Genomic DNA, 11,393 nt, shown 5'->3' with positions numbered 1-11,393 from the left:
CCCACCAGCCTATCTCTGACTTGATATTGTTAAAGTCTGTGTACACAGGTACATATGTGTATATTCTTCCCCCCTCGCACAGGCACACGTGTGGGTGCACTGCCCTGCCCCCATGAAAAAGAATGAAAAGCTACGGTTATCTTAACTTCTTGACAGATCTGAGGACTGCTTAATCATCTGCATCCCAGCACATATATTACTACACAGTAAGAGAGCATTTATTGATGGTGGTGGTGGTGCGTGCCTTTAATCTCAGCACTAGGGAGGCAGAGGCAGGTGGATCTCCGAGTTCAAAGCCAGCCTGCTCTACACAGTGAGTTCCAGGACAGCCAAGACTACACCGAGAAACCGTCTTGAAAAACAAAACAAAACACAAACAAGAGCATTTATCTGTGAACAGCCACAGGTTTTAAAGACAATGAATACACTTCAGCTCTGAAGATACTTATGAAGACAGACTAAGTTCCAGACGTAAGAGAAATGACAGGTTTACAGATAGGATCTCATACCGTAGCCCAAGCTGGCTTCAAATTCTCACTAGTCTTCCTACCTCAGCCCAAGTGCTGGGATTTCAAGTGTGAGTTACCATGCTTGGCAGCTGTTGTAATTACCGGGACTGGATCCATGGTAACAGCTACCTAACAGCTCCCAGGTTTAGCACAAAGAAAAACCACACAAGAAAGACTTGGGTAAGGGTCCAGAGAAATGGAATGCAGACTCCGAAGCACATTTAGGCTCCCACATTTAGAAATGAGGATTTCCTCCATCCCCACTGGGACTTTTAACATTCATGGCACTTACTTTACAACTATAAAAATGAGCTAGGCCTGAAGGCCTAGGCCTGTGATCCCAGCTACTTGGGAGGCTGAGGCAGGAGGACAAATTTAAGGCCTGCCCAGAATACATAGTGAGTATTCCCAGCCTGGGAGACTTAATGAGACCTGGTCTCAAGATTGCAAAGTAAAGAGAGAGCTGGGGATGTAGCTGAGTGGTAAGGCACTTGCCCGGTACACCTTAGGCTGGGAGTTGAAGCCTGGTACTATAGGTATGTACAGACATCACACAAACCCATCTTCTAAGTGAACGGCAATGATTTCCCCCATCTTTCTACCTTTCTAACATGGCTGACTCATTCAACTAACAGCACTGTGGACCAGTGTTCTCAACCTTCTCCCTGCTTCAGGAGCCATTACTCCATGATAGGGGAGGGATGTTGACACACATTCTACACATCTCAACAAGATGTCTGGATTTCACAATGCAAAAGATAAAATCAACTGGCATTACACAAGTTTTCCAAGTCCCCACCTGTAATTCCATTTCTGCTGTAATGATGTTTACTGAGCACTTACTATCTGCCAAGTACCCAGGTGCACCGCATATAGCAAACGACTTTAATTCCCATGGGAACCTCTGAGACCCCTAATAAACCTAATAAAATGATCCTCCTGAGGACAGCAAGGCAGAGTTTAAGAGAACCCCCCTCAAGATCACAAAGACAGTAAGTGACAGACCTTGGGGTCAAATATGGAACATGTGGTCCTTGGGTTTGCGGTCTAACCCTTTATTCCAAATGCACGAAAAGAAACCATTATCAAACAAAGGATTTGTTCTAGCACATTGCTTTATGCTATATACAAACTGCATCTTGTTATTAAGAGTGCCAGTATCTCATGCCTGCTGGTGTGGCTGGGTGTCCTGCACTCCGCCCCACAGATCCACCTGAACACGGCCCTGAGACCTCACCGCTTTCCCATTCAGAATGATCAACTTGGCTTTCCTATTACTTTCAGTGAAACTGTGTTCACCCTAAGATGATAGGATTGTTGGAGAGCCACTGACAGACCGATTCAGTCTTTTGATATGGAATCTGCTCCTCTAATGAGGAAGGAATGCCGATTTGGAGAACCAATTAAAACTAATTAGAAGTTTTAAATACTTCTAGGCACTTCAGATAGAAAATGAAGTTCAAGGTGAACTTCATTTGAACTTCATTTTCAGAAATGCACTAATTAGAACCAATTTAGATTCTTAAAGGTCTGCCTTCCTTGTACAGACAGGGTCAACAGCAGAGAAAACCATTTATAAATCACAATGAATGCAGCTTCATGAATGACAGAGGTTGAACAGAATGAAACAAAAAGCTACACCCAATACAACTCTTAGTAAAACGATCTCATTTAGCCTCTGTCATGTTTTCTTCAGCAAGGCACTCCTAATGGGCAGGCTTATTTTGCAAATCAAATTTAGTTCAATTTTAAAAACCGACGGTGACTACAATTAAAAATCCCATTTTTACAGCTGCCTTGTTAGAAGCTATTTAAAGACAAAGACGTGCATGCCACCTACAGGGGACCTTTAGAACCACAGTCCCAGTTCTATGTCCCACACTCTGAATTCATATCCAAAAATTGTACTCATTACAGAAAGCTCGAGGAAAGGGTGACTAAGAAATATAAAAAAACCTATTTGGATTATGACTTCTTATGGTAACTAAAAACAACCTAATTTTACCAAATATGATCCACAGACACACAGCTGTAAACAGGAGCAGGAGACGCAGTTACACAGCCACTACAGCCTTTAAAGTTCTACACAGAACATGGAGACTCAGGTCATTGGTGATGAAGTCTGAAATCTGACCTCTCTCTCCTCAGATTTCTCTACATTTTCTGGCACTCTGACAGTGATTGCAGTTTCTGAAGTTGTTCCACAGGTCTTTAGAGTCAACTCTCATTGTATGTGGGCAGGACAGGCCCTTCTAGACACAGCCATTTCCTTTTCAGACGTTCTTTTCTCTTCTCTCTGCCCTCCCTCTCGGGAAGTAGACACAAGTGACTTTATGATGTTCTCAATTTAAGATCAACATTAAAGCTATCTGGAGTCCTTCAACATGTCTCTTGTTTAATTGGGCTTGAATGAAGCTTGAGCATAGCACAGCTTTTGGCATTTGTTTGCTTCCAGTTTCCCAGGTGACCTTACCATGACAGTGCAGGGCTGCAAGCCCGTCCCAGCTGACTTCTGCCTGCGTTCTGGAAGTAGTTTGCTGCCCCACTGTGCACAGCAGCAGACCCTACTTGTTCAAAGGGATGCTGATTCATCTTTAGCAATTTCCTTAAAACTAGCAATTACTTGGACAGTTGGTATGCTTTGGCTGATGCCCAGCTAGTGGCATCACCTCATCCATTGTTGCACCTGCCATTTATCTTTTGAGACAGTCTTGTTACTATGTGACCCAGAATGGCCTTGAACCGGTGATCCTACTTCCTCCACCTTCCAAGTGTTGGGGTTCCAGGTATGCACTGGGCAGTTCTCTCTGGACATACACATTGCTGCTGTCTTCCAGGCCCCAAATCACAGATCAATTCCTAGGCTAGTAAAGTCCTCCAGCTTCACGGTGCTCACAGCAGCCCAGTTTTGCCCCAAGCAAAGTCACTCATCCAGTCCACACACATCTGAGGACAGGTGCTGGTCTCCCCTTCAGAGGACCCGTTACCCTTCTTGTGGTGGTTCCCCAGTACAAAGCCCTGTTCCATCAACAGGTCCCAATGTGCTAAATAATGAACTCTTTCAAAATAGGGGTTCTGTGCGTGGAATGCAGTTGTCACTAAAAGTATTCTCTAGAGGGAACCCCTCAGTTAAGTCCTGCAGTAGAGCTTAGTGTTGGCCTCATTCCACAACAGGGAATTTTAAGATCCATTTCATTCTGTTACAAATTACTGTCACTCCTTTAGGCAGTGACTGCAGGACAGGTTAGGGAGTGGGTGGAGCTAGTAGGGAGGGCAGGCAGGCAGGGTGTGGTTTCCAGAAAATTGGTACTAAGTTGCTCTTCATGGCTAAGGCAGCTGGACTACATATGCAAAGTAGAGTTCCAAGGAGGAAGAAATAGGAAGAGGAGCAGGGTGGGAAGGGTTGTGAGGGTTTGAGGGCATCTAAGGTCAATGATGGCTATGAGTTCCACTTGTAGAGCAAGCTACAAAGTTAAGCTATTACTTCCAAAGCATCACACACTCATTCAGCTTCTACTAACTGCCCAGGGCAAACTGCTTCAAGAGGCGGCACATACAGACATAAAAACCGAAGAAAGCTCCAGAATAAAGCATTGCTCTGAGCTCTGATTCTTGTCTCAGTGTCTCTAAGGAGCTGCTGTTGCTTTCTGGAAGGCAGTCATTTGCTATCAATGTTCATCTCTTCAAAGCCATTTGGAAGCATTCAGAGTCACAAGGTTTTAAAAATGATGTTTATTTCATCAACACATGAAATGTGCCATCTAGCACCAATGACTGTAAATTCCAGAATTCCATCTGGTTACTACTTTTTGGAACCAGTGCTGTCCTTCAAGTCATTGACAGATTAGTCCATTTGAGCAGATGATTATTGGAACAAAAATTGGAAAACATAGTAAAAAGCATTTGATAAGATGTGTACTGAACTAATTTTTAATAGAAAAAAATCATTTTGTGTAAACATGATGTCTTTAATATCTGTATCTTAAAAGCAGATTTTCTTGGAAGGCATATACAAGAAAACTGAACCATGTGAACACAAACACCTGTAACTGGCTTTCTTTTCTCACCAGCCTTCGGAGACAGCATCTGTCTAGTGACTCACTACAATAAGTACCCTTATCTCTCGAGAAAGCTCACCAACCTGTGACGGAGGAAAACAAAACTATGGCCAATAAAGATGCAAGATAATATTTTTAGTTTCTTTTAAAAGAACATGTAAGTATTAAAATATAAGGGAAAAAAAACACTACTGCACAACTACATAAAAGTGTGACTGTCTTTGAAATTTACTTGAAAGACAAATTAAAATTTACTGCTTCCAAGTTAAACAAATAATGTACAAATACAGTAAGAGATAACTATGATTACTAATTGGGTCAACTTATCTCTGGTCTTTCTTCCTTTTTTTCTTTTCTTTCTTGAGGCAAGGTCTCGTTATGCCTAGAATTCACTCTGTAGAACAAGCTGGTCTGGAACTCAGAGATTCCCCTGTTTCTGCTTCCCAAATAGTGGGATTAAAGACGTGCACCACCATGACCAGCCCTCCAAACATTACTATATAGTAACAGATAGATATCATTAGAAATTGGATCGACTTATCTCTAGTTTCTTGAAAATGCACTGAGTCAACCATGCTGCTTCAGACTTGAGGCTAACTTCAAATTTATTTTTATTTGGATGATCCCAGTGTTTCTTTTAAGCAGACCTTGGTGCTGAGCTAGAGAACCTAAGTAGGATTTCAAGCCCATTGCAGGCAGGCGTTGCAGTCCGTGGTGGTGGTCATCCATGTGCCAGGTCTCTAAGGTCATGCTGGAGAAACTGTAAAGGCAATCTTGCCATGCCGTATGCACATGCTCTGTTCACATCTTTACCTTATGCCGGGTGTTAGGGGCGTGAGTAAGATGGAAAAGAGTTTCACGATGGTAGTTTCTATAAGAAAAGGGTGGGGGTGGGTTAAACATTAATTTCATATCACCAACTATTTATTAAGTATTTTATACTACATGATACACCCAGTGATAGCTAAATGCAATTCAAGTGAACAACCATGTACAATGTTTAGAGATGGTCTTAGTTGACATCTAAAGCAATCAAGGAGAAAGCAGATGTATGCATAGTACCAAAATTAAAAACCTCTGTGCTGAGGAAACTACACTACCAAAAAAATTTATGACACCCACAGGATAGGAGAAATTATTTGCAAATCACACATTTGGTATCAACAGGCAAAGGAGTCTTAGAATATTAAAGACAACTCAATATGAAAATGGGCAAATATTTCTCTGGTGACACAGGAGATACTGAGTATCATTAATCATTAAGAAAAAGAAAATAACTGCAATGATATCCTATTCCACACCTACTACAATAGCTACCGTCAAAGTGAGAGACGGGAAAGCGCTGGTGAGGATAGGGCAGTGAAAGTCCTTGCACACCAACGGTGGGAATGCAAAGACAGCGGAGCAGCTCTGGGAAAAGCTTGGTCCCTCTTCACCATACCTATGTACCCTCTAGGTTACGACAGACCAGGACTTGGAACACACACACACACACACACACACACACATACACACACACCAATGTTCACAGAGGTAGTATTCCTTACAGGCAAAAGGCAAATGAGGGGAGTGTTATCAGCTGACGAATGAATGTGTGGATAAGATGATCAGAGCCATGAGCAAGCATGTGAGCCAGACATAGAAAGGAGTATAGGGTAAGGAAGGACACACAGAGGAACCCCGAATGAAAGGAGCTGGACACAAAAGGAGACACACTGAGATTATACTTGTAAAGCACACAGAATGGTCAGTATGTAGTGAGGGCTAGTGCCATTTCTTTTTTGGATGATGAAAACACTTAAAAATTAGGAAGTGGTGCTTTATACAACTCTGAATATACTAAAAACACCAAGACGTATGCCTTGAAGAAATGAGAATTATATCAATTTGAAAAGGATATAGGTTTTGAAATAGGTCTTTGCAAAAAACTAAACAACCCTTTATATCCAGAAACATAAAACTATTTATGTCTCAAAAAAAAAAAAAAAGCTACTTTTAAAAAAAGTACAGCAGCTTTAGCAAACACTGTAATCCCTTAAGGCACAAAATGTATTTTCTTGGCCCTTTTAGCACATTCCACATCAACACCAACAAACCTGAATTATAACTCACTTACCTTCCTTTCCTTAGACTGAGTTTTAACACCCACTGCTGGTCCCTAAAACTATCAATAGAATCCTTATCATCAGAAAACACAGTGAACAAATCCAATCATTTTGAAATCAGAAAGAAGTGAAATTCACTAAATTTCAGCCTCATCAGTCAAACTGAGGTCACAGCTACAAACGGGTACAAGATGGAGACACCATTCTCCCCTCTACAGGCTTGACAGGCAGGGGCAACAGAGGCAATCCACATAAATGTTGTGGCAGGATGGGAGACACATATAAAGTTCCATTTAATTGGGGGTACTTGTCTTTTACAGATCAACCCACCCTCTTGCCTTTTAAAAGGAAAAGGACAATGACTAAATTTAAGTTATGACAAGCCTTTTAAAAAGTCAGAGAGTCAAGAGGAAGCTACAGAGAGCCAATCACTTATCTGAGGTTATGTTTAGTGCCATAGTTTGGAAAAATGCCCTTCAAAGGTCTGGTCTCCAGCTCGAGCACTTGGAGGAGTGTTGGGACTGTTAAGATGTGAAGTATAACGCCAGGTCTTCTGGGCAAGCCCTTGAGGACTAGTTTTGGACTTGCTCCTCCCTTTCTCTCTATTCATCCTCAGCTGGAGGTAAACAGGTCTCTTTTGTCACACTCTTGCCAATACCTGCAGCTTGCTCACAAGGCTCAACAGATAAGGCCAACCAAACCCAGGACTGAAACTGGCCAAGATAAACTTTTCTGTATTTCACTGTCTTAAAGTAACTGCTGATGGGCACACTCAGTTACACAGCCATTTAATTTACAGCTGAAGAGGACTTTAAAAGGGTCCACCAGGCAGGGGATTTAGCTCAGTGGCGAACAGCTTGCCCATCACATGCAAGGGCATGGGTTCTACCCCCAGCATGGCAGAAACAAAGCTGGCCGGCCATACAGTTTTTGAGATAAGGTCTCATTATGTAGCCCAGCCTGGCTTCCAACTGCACAGCCTTCTATTTCTTGAGTTCTGGGTTGTGACCAAGAACCCAAGTCAGGACAGGCCAGAGATGGAAATCTTGAGTGTCAATGCCTGCAGCCAGTCAGTCACCATTGCTATTTCACTATGTAGAGGTGAAGAACTTGACAACACCTTAGCCCACATCAGCTGGTGAGATCTCAGAGTAGGAAGAACTATGAATACACGTACTGATTTTTTCTTTTTGATGTATATAATACGAATGTCTTCACTTCGGTATTCCTCATCATGTTTGTCCAAAGGGATTTCCTCAAAGTCAAAGTCTAGTTGGAGGAGCTGTAAATTTAAAGGACACACATGTTATACTCAGTAATTTGGACAGACTTATGGTAATGAAGTCAGGGTGATGATCACTGCTGGAGAATGACCGACCAGTAAGGGCAACGTGGAAACCTTCTCATTTCTGTATCTTTATGTTGGAGCAGTTATTTGGATGAAAATGCATGAGCTGAGAACTTGATATACGTGTGCTGGACATGTTTTAACTAAATACAAATTATTTTAATTATACATAATTTCAAAAGTTCATTAACATTGCCTCATAATCATGAAAAACATGGAACTCAGTGTATGTTATCTGAGGGAGTCATATACATGCTTTTGTCATTAAGCCAATTTTCAATGGGCTGAATTTGTGCCCATAAAAGGATCTAGGTCACCGCTTGGAGGAAGAGTGAAGGACAGATATCGGAAAATAGGCCTCCCTTTAAAAAATTTCTTCTCCCGCCCCCCCCCTTGTCTCCCCCTGGTACCCCCTCTTACCTTCCCTGCAACCTACGCCCCCATCCACTCCTCCCGACAGGTAACGGCTTCCACGGGGAGTTGACATAATGGCACATTAAGTTGGGGCAGGACCAAGCCCCTCCCCACTGCATTAAGGCTGAACATGGCATCCCCTCACAGGGAATGGGCTTTGACAAGTTGGCTCATGCTCCAGGGATAAATCTGGTGACTAAAACCCTGAAAGTGATTAACTAGGTAAAATGTATAATAAAAATATATAGGAAAATACAGAACTAAAAGTCACCACTTGCACATTTGTATCAGGTATTCTTTAAAACACATCGCTGATAAGCTTCAGAGCCAGTCTGTATTGAACAGTCTTGTAAACGGTCTCAGGAAAGACAAACTTGTCATCACCAGTCCCCGACACTGCTCTGCGGAACAATATGGACTACTGAGAACAGAGACGACTCAAGACTGGGAAGATCCGAGAACGGTGGGCTCTGTGCAGGAGGGCTGTGGAGGATCTTCTCCTCAGGTTATCAAGAGAAAGTTTTCCCCAGATGAAACTGTCAGAGCAACCACATACAGCTCCCCAGAGGATGACTGTTACACACAATACTCACCTCAAAATATTTCTTCTCAATTTCTGGATTTTTCCCCATTGTACGTTGTTCATAGCAACATATAATACATGTTTCAGATCCACTGAGCTCTTTTAATGTTTTTAGCAATGGTTCCAATGACTATTTAAAAAACAAAGGACAATTTTCAATTTATTACTTCAAGAATTTCCTGTTACACAAAGGCGGCAGGAGGTGAAGAGGCCAACTGCCCTATAATCAAACCATTCTGAATCAATACCACAACATTCCACAACTAGATTGTTAAACAACCACTGACTAAGCAACAATTATACTGATTTCTATCAACAACAAAATCCTAAAGATTAGATCTTGTTTCCACAGGAAAACAGGCAGAATTGACTTGTTTCTTTTTGTTTGAATAGGGGTGTATTAAATAGACTAGGCTGGCATTGAACTTGCAGAGATTCCTCTATTTTAGCCTCCCAAGTGCTGGCATTACAGGAGTTGTGCTTAGTTAGATACAAATCTTAAAAGTCTAATTTCATTTAACCTAAGTTAATGTGGTATTTAAACAATCAACAATATATTTACAAAAGCCAGCCTGACCCTAGTGGTGTAAGATTTATTTTTATTATTTTAATTATGTGCATGTGTGTTTTCTGTGTATGGGCATGTGCACAGGTGTTAAGTGACTGCAGAGGCCAGAGAAATTGGATCCCCCTCTGGAAGAATATGTGCTCTTAACTGCTGACCCCATATTTGAACATCAGTTGGTGCAACAGCTGTTAGTTTAAAAACAAATACTGCCCAGCACTGTATAAATTGCTATGTAAAGAAAATTCATTCCACAAGTGTAATAAATCTTGTCACTGAAAATTAACTAATTCTTGGGAGGGTCTAACTCTGTGGCCTATGCTGGCCTAGCATTCATGGCAACCATCCTGCCTGGGCCTGCTCCTATGTCCTGGGATTCCAGGTGTAAGCCACCATGCCCGACTTGCATCTTAATTTTCAATGTCCTGGTTAGCAGTGAGTGGGGAAGAAAGAAAGGAGGGAGGGATGGGTTAGCTTTTCATAATATATCCAAATGGGAAAACCCTTTTTTTAAAAAACTTACAAAAACCCTTCAGTAGAGTGCATGTAAGTTTCCCAACCACTATTCGCAGGCCTGTCTGCTTATCCTGAACTGTATACACACGCTGACCATGACGATTCTGTCTTCTCTAATATCCCACACCCAGAGCTGTTACAACGTGAAGAAACGCGGGCTTCCTTCCGGCTCACTCAACACTCACCTCCTCATAGTATATGCAGTCAGCCATCAAAATGTAGTCTGGTGAAGTCAAGTCTTCTAGTTCTTCCCCCCTTAAAAATGTCAAACGTATGTCTTTAACCGACGCTTTAACAATTTAAAATATTCATTTCAGAAACGAGAAGCAGAAAGAAAGTTTCCCTCATTAGCCACGCCTTGAGCAGAGAATGCAATTTAAAACAAGCTGAAAGGCCATACAAACCATTTCAGTACCTTGGCTTGAACAGAACCAGTCACAAGATGCTTGTTCATATTAATGTTCATTTTCAGCAAGTCTTGCAGCTCCTCGAGATCGGTGACTACAACATCTGCCCTAAAAAACAACCTCGGTTGGGGACCAGGCTCTCGGCTGCGGGCCGGTGACCCGATGCGGGCCCGCCAGCGCCTCCCCGCCAGCTCTTACCCGAGGGTCGCGGCCATGAGCCCCACAGCCCCGGTGCCCGAGCCCAGCTCCAGCACCGAGCGGCGACTCAGCGCGTGGGCCCCGTCGCCGGAAAACGCCGGCGTCTCCAGGTACTTGGAAAGGACGATGGCGGCGTCCCACACCACGCAACCCACGCCTCCGGAGCCGTACTGCTGTAGCCGAAGGGCTGTCCCATCCCGCTTCTCCAGAACCCGCACGAAGCTCCACAGCGGGTCCTCCGCCTCCGGCTCCGACGCCGGTTCCACGGCGGTCGCCATTGCTGCCGCTACAGGCTGTGGCACGTGGTGACGTCACGCTCACGCACGGCCCGCGCCTCCCAGCGGCAGAGCGGCTGTCCACAGCGCGTGCGTGAGTCTCAAAGCCCGGAAGGCAGCTGGAGCCGGCGGACCTACCTGTAAGCGGCCGGGTTGGCTGCTACTGAAGCAAGCAAGCAAGCGACAGTGCTTTTCGTTGCCTGGAGAATGGCTCACACAGAGCTGTTGGCTATAGATCTAGGCAGCTATAGATCCAGGTCCTATCACAAATGGTTATGCTCAAGAAGTTTCCTACTGTGCATCTGTCTTTTTATATGAGTACATAAAAAAGATTGGCTGGGAACTTGCTACTTGCTCTCAAAGGAAAAAAAGGTTAATCCTCTAATATTTACATCCCCTGGGGCCAAAAGGTGGC

At 43.3% G+C, this 11,393-nt stretch overlaps 1 protein-coding gene across 1 annotated transcript; it reads right to left on the bottom strand.

Annotated features, from left to right (window-relative positions):
- Nucleotides 1-4,223: 4,223 nt before the first annotated feature.
- On the bottom strand, nucleotides 4,224-11,022 carry Vcpkmt (valosin containing protein lysine methyltransferase). Its single transcript, XM_027418157.2, has 6 exons — nucleotides 10,704-11,022; nucleotides 10,503-10,613; nucleotides 10,284-10,353; nucleotides 9,028-9,147; nucleotides 7,850-7,954; nucleotides 4,224-5,438 (listed from the first exon to the last, which is right to left on the bottom strand). The coding sequence occupies exons 1-6, from the start codon at nucleotides 10,979-10,981 to the stop codon at nucleotides 5,424-5,426; spliced, it is 699 nt and encodes a 232-aa protein (XP_027273958.1). The 5' UTR covers nucleotides 10,982-11,022; the 3' UTR covers nucleotides 4,224-5,423.
- Between the last annotated feature and the right edge of the window lie 371 nt (nucleotides 11,023-11,393).

This window comes from Cricetulus griseus, chromosome 5 (genome assembly GCF_003668045.3).
Source record: "Cricetulus griseus strain 17A/GY chromosome 5, alternate assembly CriGri-PICRH-1.0, whole genome shotgun sequence".
Lineage (NCBI taxonomy): Eukaryota > Metazoa > Chordata > Mammalia > Rodentia > Cricetidae > Cricetulus > Cricetulus griseus.
Note: the sequence above shows the minus strand (reverse complement) of the source record. Positions and strands in the feature narration are given on the sequence as shown.

What these genes read in the sequence shown, in the direction of transcription:
- Vcpkmt (XM_027418157.2), bottom strand. Translation starts at nt 10,981, where the DNA reads ATGGCGACCGCCGTGGAACCGGCGTCGGAGCCGGAGGCGGAGGACCCG. An exon ending in CTCATGGCCGCGACCCTCGG is followed by an intron (nt 10,614 to 10,703) that starts GTAAGAGCTGGC and finishes GTTGTTTTTTAG; the next exon opens with GGCAGATGTTGTAGTCACCG. An exon ending in CAAGCCAAGGTACTGAAATG is followed by an intron (nt 10,354 to 10,502) that starts GTTTGTATGGCC and finishes GACATTTTTAAG; the next exon opens with GGGGGAAGAACTAGAAGACT.